Genomic DNA, 23,153 nt, shown 5'->3' on the forward strand with positions numbered 1-23,153 from the left:
TGGGTGGGCGAGCGAGTGTGTCCGGGGCTGCGGCGGCCACCCGCAGGGTGTCGGGGCCGCGCCGGCCGAGGCGAGCGGCGTGGGCGGCCGACCTAGGTGTGCCAGGCTGCCGGAGCTCCAGCCCTCCCGCGCTCGCGGCCGGCAGGTGCCCGCTCGGCCGCCCGGGCCCCGCGGCGCACTTAGCGGCTGCCTGGCCGGCTCCGCGCGGTCCTAAACGCGCTCGCGTTCTGGCTCCCTTTCCGCCCGGCTCGGGTGCAGCCTTCAGTGCTGCGGGGACCACGGGGGCCGGGGGGCGGCAAGCAGGGGCTGAAACACTTCTGGCCGCGTTTAGGGAATCCGGTTTTTCATTTTGGCCCAAGTCGAGCCCCTTCGCTTTCTCTTTGTGTGTGAGAGTGGGTCTGGCGGGGCTGACAGCCGCCGCCCCAGGCAGCGCGGTGGTTTGCGGTGTGGGAACGGCTGGAGGCGCGCGCAGCGGCAGGAGAGTTGGTGGCGGGGACAGAGGACGGGCTGGAGGTCGGACCCCTGAGCTCCCCTGCCACGTTCCGTGTCCCTCCCCTTCTTCTGAAGCACGCAGCCGGGTTGTGGAGACTTGGAGGGCTCCGTGGTGCCCGGGAGGTGGGTCGGGGGCCCCTGGCCGGAGCCGCAGGGGAAGGAGTGGGGGTGGGGGGACAAAGGGCCGCGGAGGCGGGCGGAGGGGGTGGCGTGCTATTGTTAACCGCTTTCCGAGAGCAGAGCTCGCGAGCTCGCCGATCGCGATCTGGCTTTCCCGCGCCCCCGCCTCGGCTCCGGCTTCACGGCCGGGGGAGCCTGGGGTGCGCGCGGGAGCGCGGCGGGGGCGCACGGCTGCAGGGGCGCCGCAGCAGGCCCGAGCCGGTTTTATTGTGTGGATCAGCCGAGCCTGTCTTTGAGAGACCCTGTTAGAACTCCGGTGCAGCACGACTGGGCCCTGGTGTGCAGAGATCATGGGATGTTCCAGTTGGGGCTCCTCCACGCACCGCTTCCCTCCATGAGCATTTTTTTTTTTTTGATGCAGTCACCTTTAGAATAGGACGTTTGCCACACGCAATCGAGTCATTAGAGATCCCGTAACTCTGCCACTGGGGAAAGCGCGGATGCAAGGGCGGGGGACACGGGGGAGGGCAGGAGAGGCGCGTTCAGGGTGAGCGGACGAGGACCGCGGCGGGCTACAGTGGCTCGATAGACACCGTCAAACAAAAAGCTAGACCCCTCACCCCTAGAGGTCGGAGAAAGGTGTTGCCAAGGAAGTGGCATCTCCACTCCTTAGACACTCTCGACACTGTGTTGGTGGGGTGGATGTAGAGGCTGCGGGTAGGGAAGGGGGGTAGTGTTGGATGAGAGGGGAGCGGAAGCCCCGGCCCAGGTTGGGGACTGGGGGCGCCGAGCCGCGAGCTAGCCCGTCGGCCTGGCGTCGGCCGAGGGGGAAGGGCGCCCTGCGCTCCGCTGTGCCACTCACCCTGGCTGGGATGGAGCTGAGTGGGTGGCTGTGCGCAGTGGGGGTGGGGAAGCAGCGTGAGGCAGGAGGGTTATTTAAGTCTTTCATCCGGTTGCAGTGAGAAGCAGGCCCCCGGGGTGACAGCAGTGCCGCGGTCTCCCGCTGCTGCCGCTGCGGCAGGTCCCAATATTAGCAACCTCCGCAGAGCGGTGGTGCGTGTGCCGGGAGCCTCCTACCCTCGCCTTCCCAGCCCCGCCCGGAACCGGGCCGCGGCGGCGCTAGGACCCCGTGGCGTGCGCGGGGAAGGCGGAGGGAGGGCACGGGCGCCGGGAGGGGGCGAGGGGGCTGCAGCGCCCCGGCTCTGGCACACCTGGCGCTCCCGCGCGCCGCCGCGGCCTCACCTTCGGCCCTCCTCCTCTTCTGGCAGCAGCCTCCCCTCCGCAGCCCGGCTCCCCTCTGGGGACTTCGTCCTCACACTCAGTTTCTCTAGAAAAGAGTAACTGTAGGCGGGGGGCGGGGTGGGTTTACACCTTGATTAAAATAGAAGGTGCATTTTCTACCTGAAATGAAACAGCAGAAGGAAACCTGCTGGAAAAAGGATTTTTGCCGCCCCCATGCAGCCGCAGGTGACTGCAGCTGCTGGCAAGCTTGGCAGTGACACAGCAGCGGCAGTGCAGAGGACTTGGGGGTGGGGGAGTCTTACTGTTCCAGCAGGAGCTGCGGAGGTGACAACTTAGGTGGGACCTTGAAGGAGCCCTTTGTGTGTTTTTTTTTTTTTCCTCTGGGGTTGGTGGTGGAGATAAGATTGAACAAGGAGAAAAGGAACTCACAATTGTATCTCTGTGCAGTAGGCTGGGGAAGCGAGATGTCTTGTTTGATCTGTATATCTATATACCTATATGTATCTATAGCTCACTTTTAAAGCACTCCAGCCTTGCTAGATGGGCAAAAAAGTGAGCAGAAAATCATTTGGGGAAAAAGTAATGTAAACTAATAAAAACATGAACGCTGGGCCTGATATGCTATTTAGCTTGCTTGGGAAGCCTAAGTCTGTTCCCTTTTTGGCGGGGGTTAGGTAGCTCTGAAAGGCTGGTCTTCAGGTTCTCAGTTGAGCACCCAAACTGTGGCTTCTATTCAAAGGGGGGTCAGGTGAAGGTTTTACTAGAGGGAAGAAATACGATAGTATAATTGTTTTTTTTAAACGGGTGTTTCAAACTTACTTCCTGGGTTTTGAACTTTAATTCTGTTCTATGTATCTGACTCTTCAATGTCTCAGGAAAACACTGGGTGTTTAAGGAGATGGTTTTAGGATTGCTTCAGGTTCTGGAAAAGTTGGTGGAGTTTTAACTCCCATTCGGTTAGTCATTTCCTATGTAAACTCTGAGATGTGCTCAAGTTGCTACAGATCCGAACTTACCCCGGTGCAGGATCTGAGATGGTTGATCTAGCAGCCCTGGTTGGAGCTTCTCTAGGTGAGCAGGAAGCTCTGCAGGGAAGAGGCTTAATCATGAATGTTCTGCAGCCTCATGCCCTGCCCCTCTCGACAGTCTGCATACATTTGCGTGGTCTGAAGAGTGCACTTCTATAATGTGTCGGGGGCTTTTAGGTCAGAGAAACATGTGATGAGGGCCAGAGTGGAGCAGCTCTGCCTGCCTTGCTCTCCCACTGCTGGCCTCGCATGGCCTTGGAGGTGAGGCCCAGCACAGATGGGCCGTAGGGGGCGGTGCCAGCTTTTGATAATGGTCCATGTGAACAGAACTGGGGCAGCCCATCAGCTCTGGGGATAGTCACTAACAGTGAGTCTGGAGCAACTGGCAAGGTCCGGTGTGGTGATTTTCCTGAAATAGTCCAGGCATTGACCTGGTCTCTCATGGACCATGGATGAGCTCACACCTCATCAAATCCAGTGGGGTCCCAATGAGCATGTCCTCATTTGGAACTGTTGGCTGCTGTGGAAGACAATAAAGAAATGACAGTAGTCACCGACCCTGTGCTTCCCATGTCACCCTATCACTACCCATTATTGTGGGCCTTCTGAGCGAAGGATGTCAAGGCTGTGTCTGCCCAAAATGAGGGACAGGCTGCCATGGTACACGTGTGTGCCATAGTTCTAATTTTAGGCACAATCTCATCATTCCCTCCCTCCCTCCTCCCCTCTTCCTTCCTTCTTTTCTTTGCTCATTCCTTCTTTCCCTTTCTCTCTCCTTGATCATTAAACGTTCAGAGGTCTCTGCACAGACTTCTGGCGGTTACTGATCCAGCCCCCCCTGTGCTGCCCAGTCAGGTGAGCAGATAACATGTGGAGCAGGTTGTACTCAGGGAGTGCAGTTGGAAGCGCTTGCCTGGCACCAGCTCCACCCCAGAGAGAGGTGAATGGACCTGGTTGAGGTTATAGAATTTATTGTGAACAAGAGGGTACCAGGAATGATGAGGTTTCTGGTCTGGTTGGGCTGGGATCCTGTTGCGAGGTTGCCACATCTTCCTGACCTTACAACAGTGGAATTCTTTGCCTTGGGGGAGAATGAGTGTGACCCCTACTTTCAGGTGGTCTACTTGTCCTTGCATCACTGAGGTGACCACATAAAAAGCTGGGCTATTCTTTTGAGGTCTCTATTTTTAAGAAACTGCAGAGAAATGGGTGGTGGTTTGAGGTGATGAAATCTTTTCCACCAGGGGTCACTAGGTAGTTCCTTCTCACTTGGATAGCTTTTTGGAGACTTATCTCAGGTATTTATTTTCTTGGGAAGCTTCTGACTTGCCTTCAGAAACCCAGATGAGCTGCCTGTCTTTGGACTGCCCATACCCTGAACAGTTCCCTGTCACTGCATTCGCCATACTCTTGTTATAGTTATCTATTTACGTGTCCTTCTTCCCAGCAGATGGTGAGCAAAAATTTGAGGGTAATAGGACCTAGGCTATATCTGGTTCATCTTTACGTACTCAGTAAATGGCATGGTGCTTGGCTTATCATAATCCCTCAATAATAGCTTCTTGAATGAAAAAATGAATGACTATGAATTACAGCTGTCTTGTCAATGCCAGAAAAAGAAACTAGATAGATATCTTAATATCTTCATTTCCAAATTATATAATGATAATACTTTCAGAACTCAACTATATGAAAATGGTACAGAAATCACAGAAACATTAAAAAAGGTAAAACCAAATGTAAGATGTGCATAATAGTTAAGGAAATAGGTTTTGGAGTCCAATTGCTTGGGGGCTAATTATTAACCTCCTTACACCTCAATTTCCCCATTTGTACACTGGGGATTAGAATATTGTAATGTCTAGAGTTGTTCTGAGGATTAAATGAGAGAAGGCCTCTCATTCGGCATAGACTAAACGCTCGAGAATTTTCGCTATTACAGTTATCACTGCTGCTGTTATTTTTTTTTTCTTGGTGTTCTGCAGACCAGCCAGTGAAATGGTTTTGTGAAATCACATACACCTTATTCTTTGTTGGACCTGATGGGCGACATTAGCTAATACTCATTATTAGTCCTCAGCTACTCTATGTGTGGAGAAAACAGAAAGATCATCACGTGCCCCCTTAGAAGCTGCAAATATCCTTTAGTTTTATGATTAAACCTTTCCTTATTGATCTGGTAAATTAAATCATTCAGACCTCAAAAGGGACCAGATGTTTCTGCATTTCATCTTACGATGAAAATTGGACATTAACTCCTTACATTAATTTCAGGATATGTATGGCCCACATTTTGGTGTGCTTTCAGGTAACTAAGAAGATATTCACATACCTGTGACTGCTAATAGTAATAAAATGCCACAATTTTAATTATTTTTGACTCAGAAGAATTCGAAGTAGTACAATGAAATAAAATGCATCAAAAAGGGAGCGATTCATGAGAAATGAATCTCATGGAAATACTGCCTTATTTATATTCCCATTTGCTTTGTGAGTAGGGAAGGCTAGTAATAAACTGGCTTCTTTTGGATGTATCTTCCATCGTAGAGTCATAGATTATCAGATTCAAAACACGATTTGTAATTTCACTTTATTTTTTAATATACTATTTAACATCCTATTAAAATAATTAAATTTGAATCTTCAGATATTCTGTAAACTGTAAGCACAAGATAAATTTGTTACATTTTATCCTTATAAAAGAATTAGGAATACCCCTTTAGAAGAAATAGCTCTTCTTTTTACTTCGCCTTGGAATAGTTTCCTCTTGAGTTAATCCTTTGTTAGATTTATGCTGTTCATGTCTTCTTTTGATTGCAGCACCAGTGTATTTTGAGAGAGTTGCAAAATTAATTGTTGAAAATTCATGTAAGTGCTTTTTTATTAGTCACATGAGACTGACTATAGCACTGTAAGTTTTTTTTTGAACTCATAAATGTAAGTAAAATTTTTAATATTTGAAAGTATTTTTAAGACAACTCAGTATTTGATATGCATTAATGTAAGATCTGCATAAAATGTAGCACTTTAGTTTACAATAAAAAGGAAAAAATCGCTGAGTACAAATAATATTAGCAGTGTCCAGCTGGGCGTGGTGGCTCACACCTGTAATCCCAGCACTTTGGGAGGCGGAGGCAGGTGGATCATGAGGTCAGGAGATCAAGACCATCCTGGCTAACACGGTGAAACCCCATCTCTACTAAAAAATACACAAAAAAGAAAAAGCCGGGCGTGGTGGCTGTTGCCTGTAGTCCCAGCTACTGGGGAGGCTGAGGCAGGAGAATGGTGTGAACCCAGGAGGCAGAGCTTGCAGTGAGCCGAGATTGTGCCACTGCACTCCAGCCTGGGCGACAGAGCGAGACTCCATCTCAAAAAAAAAAAAAAAAAAAAAAAAAAAAAAAAAAAAAAAAAAAAAAAAGCAGTGTGTCCTAAATATACTGTGGGCTAATCATCTTATAACCACAATATAGTTAGAGAAATTTGAAGCTGCTGTTGTGTGGCCATAAAATTCTGGATTTATGCCCAGCTTAGGTGTTATTCTTAGTGAGGTAATCAAGGGGAAAGAAGGAAGTAAAAGAAGATCATTGTGTTGATTTGATTTTGGGATGCAGCATTCCATGCCTACTTTAAATCAAGAGCAGTATTATCTCTTCAGAATATTATTATTTTAATTGCTTAACTATCTCTGAGTAGATAAGCATAGCAGAAACCAATACTTTGTTTAAGCAAAAATGTTTGGGATGTATTTGGGCAGTTTTAGTTTTCTAGATAGAGTTTAAAAAAAGCTACACAATACAGAGCTGTATAATTTTCTGTATAAACCAATCAAAGCTTTAGTTAGCACCTCATTCTCCTTGAGAGACAGACCATTCTCTGAAGAGAATAGTTTCTTTCTTTTTTGCTACTTAAACAGGTATTTATTTCTCCCAGTTCTAAAGGCTGGGAAGTCCAAGAGCAAGATACTCACACACAGATACTTAACTTCATGTTTATAAAGTGGAAGTAGATTGTCTTTTTTTAAAAAAAGTATTCTGTTTAGTGAATGGTCTTATGTCTCTCAAAATAAGAGAATCACAGATACTTAACTTTGTGTTTACAAAGTGGATGTAGATTGTCTTTCTCTTAAATTCTACTCTTTTAAGTTAATTAGATTATGTACACACTGGTTTTTCCGTCCCATTACTTCTTGGCATATCTATGTAGATACTAGCTTTTTAATTTTTAAAATGTTTTGTTTATTGCGTAAGTCATGTTGGTAAGTATTTTTGTATCATTATAAGATAGAATTTAGTTGGAAATCAATTCTTTTATACAGTGATTTTAAAAGAGAAGACACTTCTTTAACTAGCGTGGGGTTATCCAAGTGGAGAGGTGGGCTCAGTGTCCGCTCCAAAACCCCAGGGACGCTGGGACTCTAAGGACATGCTCCGTGCTCTGACCTGTCCTCTGCCTTCTACTCTTTGTTTACAGGCATTCTGGAATTTATCAGTATAGCGGTGGGCCTGGTCAGCATTCGAGGCGTGGACAGTGGACTCTACCTCGGGATGAATGAGAAGGGGGAGTTGTATGGATCAGTAAGTACTGGAGGGACTTCATCCAGCTTTATGCTCCATGTTTGATTTGAACAGCTGTCTTTTCTCTGGATTAAAAAGGGCCAGAAATGAAACTGAGTCTGTTTGGAAGGCAAGTGTAAGTTTTCACTTTTTGAGGAAAGCCATTTTATTTTTATTAATAGATAAACAGCTCTGCATCTTCACTAGACCAAAGTTGCTAAGAAAATGCTTTATTTATATGCCAAACCATCTTAATTATCAAGTAAATAAAAAAATTTACAAGTGTGAAAAATCCCATCTCCTTGTATTGAATGAGAGTTATTTTTGAAATGAATTGAAATGATCTCCTCCTAAGCTTTGCCAAGCATTGTAATTAAAACTAGAAATAGACCATGCAGTGAATCTAAACTCTCTCTGAGCTACATCCAAGATTTTCATTATGCAGAGAAGAAGGGAGATGGAAATTATTGTCAGATATTTTTTGTATATGAATAGGAATATTACAATATTATAATTATTTGCAAATGTTATGAATTTCTTTTTTTCCCCACTCCCCATCCCCACTAGGTTGTAAGTGAAGATTTATTTATTGTGAAGATACATAAAGGGGAGACAGTGAAGAAGTATTTATTGTGCCCTGCCAGGTGCCAGGCAGGCACTGTTCTAGGTGCTGAGGTGTGAATGAGACAAAGTGTGCTCTCCCACTCTGTGGGGGGACTAACTTTCCATCATGATACCGCTTTACTGCTGTTAATGCAGTACTTAAAACACAGTGCATGGTATGCAGCAGGGACTTAATACATTTTTGCTTAATGTGTAAGTATGAAGAATATATACTAACTTGGGTTTTCAACATTCAAACTTGTAATGAAATTAATCTTTAGTGTTTCTCTCTTTCTCTTTCTCTTTTCTTTTCTTTCTTTCCTTCCTTCTTTTCCTTTTCCTTTTCCTTTCCTTTCCTTTTGTTCTGAGATAGGGTATTGCTGTTGCCCAGGCTGGAGTGCAGTGGTGTAATCATTGCTCACCGCAGCCTGGAACTCCTGGGCTCAGAAGATCCTCCTGCCTCAGCCTCCTGTGTAGCTGGGACTGTGGGTGTGCATCACCACATGTGGTTAACGAAAAAATTTTTTTTTGTAGAGACAAGGTTGTGCTATGTTGCTCAGGCTGGTCTTGAACTCCTGGCCTCAAGTGAGCCTCTTGCCCTGGTCTCCCAAAGTAATATATTATTGCAATTACTGGTGGTCAAATGAGAATTTAATCCATATTTTCTGCAATATGAGAACTTTAGTTTATAAAAAGTTGAAAATGAACAGAAGCTTAGAATGAGGAAAGTTTTGGAGTTCTCAATACACAGAAATGAAGGGCAAAAATGTTTCTAGATACAATTTTCTACCATTAGGCTTGTAAAAATATGTATATATAGATACACACATACATATGTATAAAATGCTGAAATGTATTTGTAAGTATAGGGTTGGCTTTAGCTTTTTAAACACAGTGGATGGTTTAGGCAAAATTATGAACTCCCTACACAACTTTTGTGAATACCTTTGAGTGTGAAGAAAGATGAGATACAAGATAAAGGAAACTTTTAACGTTAACAAAATAGAAAATGATGTTCCTTTTTGTAACACCTTTAGTTTTTTTTTCTTTCACTTTTAGGTATGTAATGTGGGTTTGAGTGGGTCACAGTTGAACTCAACAAAATGCTTTTTCTGTGTGTGTAAAAGAGAAGTTCTGACTTTTAGTGTGTAGATTTATCGCAGTGGCCTCCAAACTTCATTGATCACGTATCCCCACCAAAAAAGATTTTTTTGAATATGCATCTCAACATATGCATTTTAAATAAATATACTTATTTTGAGTAGGCATCTCAAATATGAAATTATTTTAAAATTGTATATATCAAAGTATAGTTTATATATGCTATTTTATAAGCGATAGCAGCAAAGAAAACAATTTTAAAGAATAGAATGAATGAGGAAACCTAAATAGGGGCCCTGCTGTTTGTTCCCTGCTCCAAGGATCACCTTGCACACCCCTCTGAATTTTTCCCAGTTGAGAGCTGACCAGTCTTTCAGATGAAATCACCAGCATGATTCAGACTCCTGTGGTTTATTGGTTGACAAGGAAAGCATGTCTAATTTTGTGTTCAGCAAAGCTGCTGGTAGGATTGTTGCCCGGGCTGAGTCTCATCTCTCCTTCTGGATGATTTAAATGGTTTCTTACTCATGCCTTCCTGCCTGGCACACCCCAGTTCCTAGCACAGTGCCTGGGGCAGCATGAAAGGGACACTGAGTGTAGACCCACGGAGTGCCAGTGACAATACTGCGGGAAACGGCAGCCAGGTAGACAGCTGGAGAGCACCATCTTTCCCCTTTCCTGGGAAGTCCAGCTGTCGTCTTAGGTTTTCTGTGACTCCTGGCTGCCTCACCTTAGGCTTTTTGAGCACATACACAGTGCGTGGGCAGAAGTAGACTTGTCACCAGTACCATACAGCCGCACAGCTTGCCGGCAGTCCAGTCATGGAGTCCCAGCCAGGCAAAGGGCAATGAAAGAAAGGGTAAAATGACTCTTCTTCCGTGTGTGCTTGAGAAGCGCACACCTTCTCACGTGAAGAGTGCGCAGGCCTGGAAACTGCTCCGAGGAAAGGTGGCTGCAAGAGACACTTTTCCGTATTATGCTTTCCTTGCGGAAACATCTTCAGCTACTTCCCTGCATCCCTAGTCTTCCGTCTCCAATCCATTCTCCACACTGATGCCAGAAGTACCTTCAAAACCCAGACAGGAGTGTCAGTTGTGCACAGCGATCCCTTCAAATACTTGCTTTTGAAGGATACTGCCCACATTCTTTAATGTGGCATCCAATGCTTAGGATGAACCGCTGCTTGGATCTGCTTTGCCGGGAGCACCCCGTGTGCCTCTTTCCCTGTGCAACTGGAGTCCGTCTGTTTGCTGTTTTCCAAACACATCATGCAGTCTGATTTATACTTGTGGTCCAGTGAATTTCTCTCTCAGATATAAGCTCTTGCCTTCTCCACCTGAAGCAGCAGACTCTATTTAAGATTCAATGAAATATTACTTCTTCTGCAAAACCTTCATTACACCCCCAATTCTAATCCTATTTATTCTAGTTAGCATTTCTTGTGTTTTCCTTTGGGCCCTAGGAATGCTTTGTTCCTGTTATTACATAAGTCACAGTACAGTTTACAGTGTGGTCAATTGTGTTTCTCTGTTCCCTAATGTATCTAAAGGCCATGGACCACATTCTTTTTTTTTTTTTTTTTTTTTTTTTTTTTTAAGGTTTCCTAACACACAGCAATGGCTCTTGTACATAGTAGGTGCCTGATGAACGCTCATTGGGTTGAACTGAATTAAAAATTATGATTATTTCTGTCCCTCGTTGGGTGCACAGATGTGGCCTCACAGTACCTCACTTGTATAGTTACCATGTATTTAGGTCTCCAGTTGAAGGAGGAATCACCCTCTTCCATTTCTATGCATAATTGGCCTGCGTCTGCCTGTGTTGTCTCTGGTGTGTGTGGCCCGAGGGGGGTGAGGCTGAGGCTGGAGGAAAGATAGTGTCAAGAGCGTGGTTAACTCTCCTTCAGTATCTGCTACGAAGTAGGCACCAGGCCCTCTTTCTCCTCTTCTGTAAGATGAAGAGCTCGAGTTAGACATCTGGAATGTCTCTTCCCAGTCTGGACGGATCCCAGGAATTCTGTAGTTTGAATTTCTCAGGCTTCTTTCTCAAGTCTTCTCTGTCTGACCCGTGATGTTCTCTGTGCACACAAAATGTTTGTGCAGTGAGACCTTTTTGCCTCTTTTGTAAGCAGCTGGGAGGGAGGCTTCTGGGCGGGAGGTTATTTCCCTTTGGTCTGTTCCTCCTGCAGGTGAGGGGGAGGGTGAGAGTGAAAGTCTTGTTCCTCAGGGGCTAGAATCTCATATTTCCCATTGGGTCTGCGGTTATCCTGCCTCGTGTGGCAGTGAGAATGAGGAGTGACTAAAATATCTCATTTTCATTGTGATGAGATTGAGAGAAGGAAAGAAACGAGCAATGGTTGTGTTACTAAATACACTTAACATTTGGAGCCTCCAGGAATCTATCTCTGTGAAGTTGCATGAAGCTCAGTAAACTAAATTGGAGATTTTCTTTTTTTTTTTCCTAAACAGTTAGAAATTGATCTCATTATGAAAGAAGGTAAATAGGAGATTTGGGGAAATCACTTTTATAAAGTAAATTTGTAAATGTGAAATTCATTTGAAGTATATTTTCCTATTTAGGGATTAATTTTCTCTTTTCATCTATGTAGTTTTTGTTTGCTTGTTTTTGTCTCCAGGTTTACCTTGAGAGTCGATCTAAAAGGTCAGAGGTAAATGGGTTAATACTTCTTCAGAAAAATATACAGGATTCTGATATCCTATTAGAATGTGGAAATAAGAAAAACTATATTGCTAATGGGTATAATGATTTGATTAGAAGGAGAACATGAATAATTTTAACATGGGGATGGTGTTTGATTATTGTATGCATGTGATAATTTGTCCATGTATTCATTCATGTATTTGTTTATGTATTTCACATTTATAGCTATGATTCCTCCAGCACTGTGATGAGTGCAAAACAATGAAACAGGTAGCTATACTTGTAAATAATTCAGGGCAGTGCGAAATTTACCATAGTAGAGGAATGGACAGATGTTTTGGCATCCCAGAGGAGTGTGTAAATAACTGCTTGGGGAGGTTGAGCGGCAGCATTGAAAATGGGTCTTGAGGGATAAATAGGAGCCTCAGAAAAGGAAGGGCAGGCAGGTTAGGTCACATGACCCTTCAAATGTGACAATTAAAATATGCTGCCAGGTTGAAATTTCGAGAGGATATTAGATTACACACACACACAAGACACTTGGCCAGGGGATTAGAGTATTCATTGACATTGGTCACTTTTGTTCTTATCAAAAAGATTAGAGGCATGGCTCTGATAGTTACTTTTAGAGTCTTAATCTAAACTGTTTGAGTATTATAAAAATACTTTTAAAAAGTTTTTTTTTATTTTATGAGATGGAGTCTCACTCTGTCGCCCAGGTTGGAGTGTAGTGGCATGATTTCAGCTCACTGCAATCTCTCCTCCTGGGTGCAAGAGGTCCTCCTGCCTTAGCCTCCTGAGTAGCTGGAATTACGGGCGGCACCACCACGCCTGGCTAATTTTTGTATTTTTAGTAGAGACGGGGTTTCACCATGTTGACCAGGCTGATCTTGAACTCCTGACATCAAGTGATCTGCCTGCCTCACCCTTCCAAAGTGTTGGGATTACAGGCATGAACCACCATGCCCAGCTTTCAAGATACTTTAAAACATCAAGAATAATTGACCATAATAAATGCCTCCTTTAAAAAGAATGCCATGAAAAAATTAATCTCCTTCAAGAAGCTTGCATTTAACAAAAGGAATTGACCTTTTCATTAAAAAAGATAGCTGGCACAGGTACTGGCATTGCAAGGATGTTGGAACATATGGCATGGAGTCTGTAAAAGTGACACTGGAGGATGGCACAGAGATGGGGGAGGCACCAACATTTCTGGTTTGTATCCCTTTGTAGCACTTACATTATTTTGCCCAGAATTGTAATTCCTGCTGGCCTCTTTGTTAGATGAAGTTTTTTGGAGTCAGAGTCTTTGGCTTTGTAATTTTTCTATTTCTTGAAGGCCAGGCAGGGCAATTTATGTGCAGTTGGCACGTGGTAAATGTTTGTGGACCCAGTTATTCACTCCGTCATGAACACGCACATGCGGTGTCTACTGTACATGAGCATGAAATAGTGATAGCACTGACACAGGGTTATGAACTTGTAGAGCCCAAGTGTTTCCACAGGAATTAGTCAGCTACCGAAACTGAAAATGAGAGAGGTTAAGTGACTTGCTCAAAGGCCCAAAACTTGTAGATGTAGAGTGAGGACCAGCCTCAGGCTGACTGCCTCAGACCAGTGCTTTGCGGCTGTTCCTAGCCTCATCCTGACAGGTGCTTCTTAAAGCAGGTGTTTCCTAGTGGGTTTGGTTATGTTTCCAAGGACACAACAGGGCCTTGGTTTATATGGCTCCGTGTAATCAGTAACCAAGGTGTGATGGGTTTCAACTCTGTTTCCAAAGCACAGAAAGTGTCTTTTAGTAAATACCTCATTTGGGGCAGTTGTTTCTGCTGTGCAGACATATATGAGTCAAAGAAGTTTCTTGCTTGGTGTTCCATATGTGGGGTAGGTGGGAGGAACCCTGTAGGTCCCTCTGTCCCGGAATTGAGGGACATATCCACCTCTTTAAAAGGAGACAGTGAAGTATATCTCATATCCTTATAATCCTATGTTGACTTAGATTATTTTTGTCATGTTATTTGAATATGTGCACACATGAAACTAGATAACTAGATGGGAATTCCTTATGCCTCTTTGAAAACTGTAATTCAAAACATTTATATGCCAAAATTCAAGTTGAACGGCAAGATCAGTAAAATGCACACTGACACAGTGGATTTCACATGGAGGAAGATGCTCCCTGACTGAGACGAAGATGCTGGCCCACTGTAAATCCAGCCTTGGCGCTTGGTGCAGCTTCCTGTGAACTCAGGGCGCCTGTCTGCAGAGCACCTCAGGATGACTTGTTCCCCTGCCCCACTTCTTCCTATGTGAGTTCTCGGGACAACAAATGATCTCATCTGATCTTCACGTATCTCAGACACACCACCAATGTCCTCAGTGTACCTTTTCTTCTTCCTGTTGGTCCTGATGGTGAAAGTATTGTAGCACTGTGTACCACTGGCAGTAATTTTAAACCCCAGTCCATTCTTGGGGGGCAGTTATGTAGTCGTGGGATGGTCATCGGTGGGCTCCTGGATACCCTTAAAACAATTCTAGTACTTTTTCATTGACATGGAAAGGCAGCGTGAAAACATTCTTGGAGAGAACTTGTGGCCCCGCAGATTACGCCCTTTGCCTTCTAGGTATCTGCGGTGCCAGTGTTGAAGAACACTGCATAGGCATGAAGCTCTGGGCAGGGTCAGAGTTGGGGACGGAGGCCAACCCGTGCAATTCATCAGAGACCCCCTCGTCTCCGTCAGGGGCTCTGCAGGAGCAATTTGGAGCCACTTTTGAACAAGGAGAATAACCTTATGTGTTCGTGGAACAGGATACCACACCACATGGCAAGGACCACTCAGCTTCTGATTTGTCACTGTAGTGGTTCAGTTCCGATTGCTTTGATGGGAGACATTCAGACACATCCTGTACAAAGAATGCAATTCACATAAAGGAGATGAATAGGTTCATTTCCTTAGTCACCTGCCTGATAACAGGCATGTTCTGGAGATGGGTGGTTTTCAACAGATATTTCGAGTAATTGAGCATTGCCTTATGCTGTGTTTCGTATGTGCATGACCAGTTTTCAAAGAATTGAATAATAATTCTTAGATGATACGGAGGGCAGCTTCTGCTGTATGACTGAGTCCACATATCGTCCTGGTTTTAGAGATGAGGAGGTGAGATTTTAGTGGCTTAATGACTTGTTGAAAGTCACATAGATGATGACAAGTCAGGATTTGAATGTAGGTAAATTAGTAAATCTTGTCTGATACATATGCATGTTAAGAGTGGCCATGCATTTTTGTGAATAAAAATATATTTACTAGAATTAATCACATGAATATTTTAAACTGGAATTAACCGTATGGTGGAACAGGGTTTTAACATTTCTTACACGGATGTGATTTTGGAGGATTTTTTTTTCCAGTAGCCTAGTTTTAACTTGGTGGTTCATTTCTTTCCTTAGCATCTATATTGCTGGCCATTAGTTAGTGGACAATCATCTTTTAAAATAATGTATCTATTTGATTTTAGTTATGGTGTTGAGCACGGTGGCTACATTTACTCATTGTCTAAGGCATACTGAAGACATCCCAAGCTAGTATAGGATGCAGGTCTGGAGATTTTCCAGGTTTGGGGAAGGATTGTTTTCAATTCTTAGTTGCTCAGCAGAGGCGTTTCCTGTCTGGGATGGGAAGGAGCATTGCTGTGGGTCCTCAGGAACATGCTCGGGAATCCCGGAGCAGAGTTTTCCTGATGACTAGGTGCAGCTTTCGTACATGAGCCCAATGCCCCTCTTTCCCACCTCTTCCCTGCTTCACACTGCTGCGTTTTCTGAAGTCCCTCTGCCTCTGTCCCTGCCAGAGAAGCCGATAGCCTGAGAGAGTAGTTTTGGGAAGCCCTGAGTCAGATGCCTATTAAAGCTGCCCCGTTTGGTAAAGCAGAGCTCTGTGAAGGCAGGGACTTGGTGACTGTGGTTCCCGTGGTCCTGCCAGTACTTAAAATCGAGTCTTGCATGCACTTGGCACCTAATGAATATTGCATAAATGAATGTATTGTCAGTGGGATCCCAAATCGCCTTTTTATATTTTTTTTCCCTACAAAAAATGGACTAGGCAGACCCTAGTTGATAAAGTACTTGATTCGTGAATAGGTATTTGAGAGCTGGAGGAGTTGACATGTAGACCTGTGGTTCCTGATTTTGAGTATAAGGTTCCTTTTTTGATAAAAAGTATTAGGGAGCCCCACATGCTAGTAATTGCACTTCTAAGTGTCTTATGATTGAAAGGATGTGTTATGATGGCAACTCCTCTGCATTCATGAACACTTTCAAATGAATTCCTCACTGAGCAGTCTGCGTGAGGGTCTTCCAGTGTCTGTGGCTTGCTGACAGTGCTGACTCCTGCTTCCCCTCATCCTGAGCCTTGAGGCACACTGGAGAAGTCTGATCAGGTTGTAAGTTAGGGTCTGCAAGGATAACCAGGTGACAGTAGCTTCAAGGGCAACAGAGGCACAAGCTCAGTGTCTGCAAGGTCTTCCTGCTTCTTCCACCTCCTGGCCTCCTAAATCCTGGCACTCCTTCCTCTCACCTCTCCCACATCAGTCCTGTTTTCAGAATAGATTGTTCATCGCATGGAACCCTGGAGAACCCCTCAACCAGAGCCTCAGTGTCATGGACAGTTCCTGAATTGAAGAGCTTCCTGCTTCTCTCCAGGGCAGCGCAGTCTCCCTGTGTTCCCTGAGTTAATGCTGTTGCACAGCCTGATGCAGAATAGGGCTCAAATTGCAAGCACTCTCTAATCAGTCACTCATTGGCACACTTGCTCACACACGCACTCCTCCATCCACACATACATGCTTACATGCTCATGTGCACATTCACTCTTCTGTTCACACACGTACTCCCATGCTTACTCACTCACGTGCTCACACTCACACATTCTTTTCACAGTTCACTCACACACACTGACTTGCTCACTCTTCCATTCACAGGCATACGTGCTTACACATTCACATACTTGCTCACACCCACTCACACTAGCATTCACCTACAACACACACACCCTCATACTCAGGCACTACCTCACAACCCCTTCTTTCTTGTTCTTTCCCAAAATCAACAAGTCTTATTGATTACCTACTAATAATGCATGCTGAATAATGCATGCTTTGGTAGGTGCTGGAAATACGTCGATCCTCATTGTTCACCGATTCTGTTTTTTTTGAATTCGCCTACTTACTAAAACTTGCTTGTAACCCCCAAATCAATATTTGTCTGACTTTCATGGTTATTTATGGACATGGGCAAAAAATGTGAGTAGCATCCATGCACACGCTCCTAGCTGAGGTTGAAGAAGACACTGTTCTCCTTGTCTCAGCTCTGCTGGAAGCAAGGGTCCTTTTTGGGATCTGTTTAGTGCCATGTGTCACGTTTTGTGCCTTTTGTTGGTGATTTTGCTGTAGAAAACATTCTGAGTGTGGTGCTGAAGTGCGGTCGAGTGTTGCTAAGTGCAAGAAGGCTGTGATGCGGCTTACGGAGCAAATATGTGTGTTAGGGAAGCCATTCGTTGTGAGTTTGATGTTAATTAATCAGCAACAGATATTAAATGAGGTATCGTTCAACAGAAACACACATAAAACAAGGTTATGTATCTGTTGGCTGACAAAAATGTTATGACCAGAGGCTCACGGGAACCCAACTTTGTATTTCCCCCAGGAGCAATGATTCAGTATTGTAGGAGAGTTTATAGAACTTAACTACCTCAAGTAAGGAGAATCAGCTGTACCTACAAATGCAAATGTACTTCCTCGTGTGGGTGATCTTAGAACTTATTCAGGAAGAACTTGCCACTTTGTAGAGGGAGTCAGACATGTAAACCAAGAATTATAATTTGGTGTGATGAATGTTAGAATTACAAACAGAAGGGGCTTGGAGAGCTTGCAGGAGGGAGCTTCATTCTAGGAGTAGAAGAGAATGTCAGGATTATTCACAGAGGAGATGGAGACAAACAGGCAGGTGTTCTCAGTAGAGAAAGCTTTTCAGCCAAGAAGGCACCTTTGCTACAGGGTTTAGAAACATGGAGGATTCTGGATGTCCCCGGATTCTGTGCTCTTTCCTCTGTCCCTGCCTCATCTGTCTCATCTTGTCTCTGCTTCTGTTTATCCTAGTTGCTACCAGAGGCATCTTTGCTGACATTTGGAGAGTCCTCCCCTGTCAGCATCAACAGCCCCTCTGGGGTTGTTGTCTAGCGTCCTGGCCCGAGAGATGCCCTCCATCCTTACAAAGTGGAGTGGGAACCACTGTCCTGGGCCAGCTTTGGCAGCGGCCTGGTCGCCTCACCGCTTCTTAATCCCCCTCACCGTGGACTGACTTGAACTTGCACAGAAACATCATTTGTCAGCCTGCTGGCCTGGTGTGCCTCAGTGGCCCTGTGACAACCGGCTGAGAAAAATATCTGCATCCCTGACACCCCCGTTGCAGAGGGCTTCCCCCAAGGACTAAAAGGTTATGGTGCTAAGTGTGAGAGCCACGCTCAGAGCTGTCTTTCTTCAGGCTGTCTGTAAATGCTTACAATCCTGACATTGGCTGATTCCCTTTGAATCTTTTTTTCTTGGTAATTCTTCATTGCAATCTCTGTTGAAGTTTGCTGCTTCTGTGTAATGAGGTGCCCCAAGCTCAATGCGGTATTCTAAGAACAGACTTGCCAGGCTCATACCAAAGACATCCCCGTCCCCATGGTATGTAGCGTGATTGTTTTGCTGTAGCCCCGAATTATTTTTGCCTGTTTAGCTGCCATGTCGCATTGTGTGTTCGCACATAATCAGCTGTCTGCTTGCAGCTTTAGGTTCTCCTATTCTCTTCCTTTCTGTCTCCCTCCCCACTTTGCTTCCTCCCTTCCTGTTTCCCCCTTCTTTCATTTTCCATGTGAATTTCTGTGTTTCAGATACTTTTCTTCTGGTTGTGTTGACTTGGCTTGTATTCTTTTTCCTTTTTTCTCTCTTTCAAGCTGATTTTCATTCTGCAGTGTTGTGATGGGAGACTCTAGTCTATACTTGCATGCTGACCAGTTACAACTTGGAGATGAAGCCTGGTTAGTGGAAGCGCAGGCCCCGGAATCGCCACTTTGTCGCTCACTGACCCTGTAGCCGTGGGCAATCTTCTCACTCTTTCTGAGCTGAGGCTATAGAACGGGCTAATGATAGACACTTCGTAGCTGGGCTGTGAGCATTAGAGAAGATGACGCCTACAAAGTGGCTCATGTAGTGCTTGGCTTTTGTGTCTGCTCAGCATAGGCTCGGGCTCCCAAGCGTGTGGTGGTGACGGAAATGCCGTACTCAGGCGAGACACACACTGACACTGTTTCTTGTGAGTTTGAATTCTGAAATTAAGACCCATGACACGGCCTCCGAAGATAAATAAAAAATTTCCTTCAGATCAAAACTTGACATTCCTCAAATTATATGTTAAAATGTCCACAATAAAGCCTTATTTACCAAGATTAATTTTACATACTTTAGTCTCATATGCTGCTCATGATTATTTTGTCTGCTCAATTAAAGAAATTTATGAGGGGTTTGTTTACTTTGTGATTATACTTATTATTTTTTAAATGGTGAACTCACAGGCTGCCATAGCACCCAAAATGCTGTCATCAAAGACGGTCTCTTAGGGTTAAGGCACAAGTTTTAAAACGGTCCATGTCAGCATATTCATTTGGTGTCTTGGAGGAATGGCACGACCAGATGGTCAGGTCACCTTATCCTTGAGAGAATTAGAAATAGCCTACCGCAGGTCTTGAGGAGGGGAAGGGCCATTTCTATTAATCTGTCAAAAGGTGGGGTCAGCATAAGGATTGATTTCCCGAGACATCGAGGCGGACCTGAGTATACTGGGGGCTAGGAGTTGGGGCCCAAGGAGTGGGGAGGGTGCCAGGGACGGCGTCATCTCCCTTGCATTCTTGCTTAGGACTTCTCTGGGTATCAGGTGGACATGGTGTTGCTGAGGGGACATGGGCATCTGCTGTGGGTGTCTGAGAAATTCAAGAGCCACATAGAAATACATAGTGCCCAGGGATCTCTGGCATCATCGATCTTCAGGGTGTGTTTTCTCTGCCTTATGCTCATGTCCAGCTGCTCCCCCAGATTTGAGCATCCTATGACATTGCTAACTTTTTGTTTTCTTACAGGATTTGACTTTTTTTCCCAGTAGGTTCTCTTTGGGCAGTTCATGATGTAGGGTTTATTGGTCAAGCAGACAGTTCATGAATGAGGCCTGTCTATTGAGGCCAACATTGGGAAGAGGATGTGGCAGGCCCCACAGTGCAAGGAAGCAGCGACGCCTTCGGGGACTGGATCCTCCCAGTGGTCTCCCAGGGAAGAGAAGGAGAGCCCCTGGGGCCAAAGTGGCTGTCTTCTTCCCTGTCCTTTCCTCCTTGAAACAGCAATCTCATTCTCTGCCGGCTTCTGGAAGCATGAACTCAGTCTGTGCTTTCTACCCTCTGCCCCTCCCTGCTGCCGTGGGCAGTGATGCAGTCCATTTCTTTCCCTGTTTTCCAACTGCACTGGAGTTTCTTCTTTCATTTCCTGTTCAATACGTCCTTCCAGAGTTACTGTGGATAACTTCGCTTTCCACATTTTGATGTTTCCAAGACTGAATCGCTAGAATCTTAGACTTACAGGGACCTTAGACATCGTAGTCCAATGTCTTCATTTTTACAGAGGAGAAAATGGAGCCCCGGAATGTTAATCAGCTCACCCACAGTTACCGGATTGGGTGTGTGTGTCGCTGGAAGGTCAGCGTGCCTCTACTAGGGACACTCTGTGCATCTTTTAGGTTTTCAAAATCCGTCTTTGAGCTTATGCTGTCATTGTATTGTCAATCTTTCATTTTCTGTCATTTTATTTCTACAAATCATGTGCTGAATTTAGTCTGCTTTCTCTATCAGAGAAAGTCTGGTACATTAAAAAAAATTCTGCCTCCTCCAGTATCTCCCATGATTATCATGGGAGCAAAGTCGATGCAGTCAGTTGTCTTTGTAGAATGCCTTTCTTGAATCCTTATTTCCGTAATTTTACCTCTCAGCCTTTTAGCTTTCCATTTCTCCTCCTCCGTTGTCTGCCAGTCTGATCCTTCAAGGGCATTCAACTCTCAGCTTTTACAGAGTAGTATTTAATTTGAAGTATTTTCAGCTTTTGCTTATCTTCGATGTGCATTTTAAGTGATCATTGAATTATATTACTACTCTTACCAGATACTAGTCTATGGGGGAAAAATGTTACACGTGATTTTTTTTTTTTTTCAACTTGGTGTTGTAAGGTGTTAAATTTGATGAATTTTTCCTGTAGGTTTGTTGATGGAATGATTAAATGTACATTGGCTAAACATTAACACCAGCAAAAATGCTTCTCAAAGTAAATATTACACTTTGAAAATTTGAATTCTGTTATTCCTTGAGCAAGACTTTCTTTCCTCTGTGGGAATACCCCTCTGAACATGTGTTAAAAGTTTATGAGCTAATATGATTTGCTAAACAAACATTCATTTTTACAGGCAGCTTCCAAGGAAGACCTCTCAACCGTCTAGTTTGTTCTGTGGTATATTTGGCAGGTTCTGTCCTTGGCAGCAGACTAGGTACCACATGGTTGGTGAGCATGCAGCACTGAAGATGTGTGTGCACGTGTGTGTGTGTGTGTGTGTTTGTGTGTATGTGACTAGATTCAGCCTGGGACCCCTATCACTGAGTTCCCAAATACTGATGTAAGCAGCTTCTGGGAAAGGGTCTTTTCTGTTTTCCTTTTGTATTTTAGGTGGAGGAGGAGTGGAGAGAATTTAGGAATTCTTAGTTTCCTATATACTTTGATGAGACAAAATGCAAAATGGCCTGCCTACTTGATTCATTTTGTGTATGTGGACCAGACACAACTGATTCAATTGGTCCCACAATTCTGGTGGCAATTTTGATGGCCAGGAATGTGGATATAAAAGCAGGCCCGTCTGGAATACTGGGGAATTTAGAGGTTTTGGAAAACTGGCTTAAGGTGAGCCATATTGGGTTGGGTCTGGGTCGGAGCTTCTCATGAAATAAATAGTGGCCTCTTGTCTAGTGTCTCTGTGTTGGCTGCTTTCTCTCTAGCTGGGGACTTCTCCCGTGAGAGAAGAGTGAAGAGACCTGGCTGCTTCGTGATGGTCCTTTAGTCATTATATTTAATCACCCTGATCCTTGCAACAACTCCCATTAAGGCTTTACTGCTAGATTATTAATGAGGAAGAGTACATCTGTACGAGTAATTGTGGTTAAGGGAGGTTTAAAATATCATGACTATAATAAACAGTAGATATGAGAATGAATGATTACACTGAAGTCATTAACTTATGAAATGTTTGGGACCTCTGCAGCGAAGTCAGTGTCTGTACAGTTACTGATCATAAGTTGATGTGTTGTAGTAGTTTACAACATAGCAGCAAGTAGTCTAAGCGGCCCATTGAGTAGAATAAATGCAACCATGTGGACAAAACGGCACCATATGTTTATTAATATGGAAATTATGTTTTAAAATAACAGCATGGCATAAGTCTATACGTTTTCAATCACTATTACTAAGTCTTGACTTTTGAACCAACTCTGGCTTCATGTTTTAAGTGGGCATAGATACAAGCTGAGCATCATGTTGCCCATGTGGATTACACATTTTCAAATTGTCTTATATTTTTAAATAGTGTCTGTATAAGTTTATGTCTTATAACATTCCTAAGCATTCTCTGGGCTGTACTATAATTTTCGCATTATTATCTCATACTTTGGTTTTAACAGGATTGGTAAAAGTTTTGAAGTTTTAATTTCAGTTTTTCCCACTGCTTGGAATTTGATGATATAAAATGAAAAGAGGTTTCCATAGTTGCTAACGTTCACCAGATTTTGTTCCAAAGCATGGACTTTAGTAGACGTTTGAATTAAATCCACATTCTCCACCCAAGCCTAGTGATATAATCCAACAGTTCAAAGATAGGTATGCCATAAACAGCTATAGTTAAATAATCTAAAAAAAAATTAAAACATGGAAATACAATAAAACAAGAATTGATCACTTTATAGTGGAATACTCTATAAACTGTCTGCATTAGAAACATGTGGTGAGTTTTAAAACATCTGCGTTCTATAATTCTAGAGTGTATAGTTTATTTGAAGGCAGACACGCCCTCCCCCGCCCCTTCCCTTCATCCGCACATCTATATAAGAATACAGTTTAATATTTTTTGCTATCCAAATTTGCATTCATGTACTTATTTTTTATTTAGAAAAATGATTGTGGAGTAGAAATACATAGCATAAATATTTTCACCTCAACTAAATATTGTATCGCTAAGTACTGA

The 23,153-nt window shown here is 44.1% G+C and overlaps 1 protein-coding gene across 1 annotated transcript in view; it reads left to right on the plus strand.

The window, feature by feature from the left end:
* Positions 1-23,153, plus strand: part of FGF9 (fibroblast growth factor 9) — a 32,643-nt gene that overhangs the window by 2,618 nt on the left and 6,872 nt on the right. The window contains exon 2 of the mRNA XM_010355916.2: positions 7,353-7,456. Coding sequence (XP_010354218.1) covers positions 7,353-7,456 — 104 coding nt within the window. The remainder of the gene's footprint in view (positions 1-7,352; positions 7,457-23,153) is intronic.

The sequence above is a fragment of the Rhinopithecus roxellana genome, chromosome 18, assembly GCF_007565055.1.
Source record: "Rhinopithecus roxellana isolate Shanxi Qingling chromosome 18, ASM756505v1, whole genome shotgun sequence".
NCBI lineage: Eukaryota > Metazoa > Chordata > Mammalia > Primates > Cercopithecidae > Rhinopithecus > Rhinopithecus roxellana.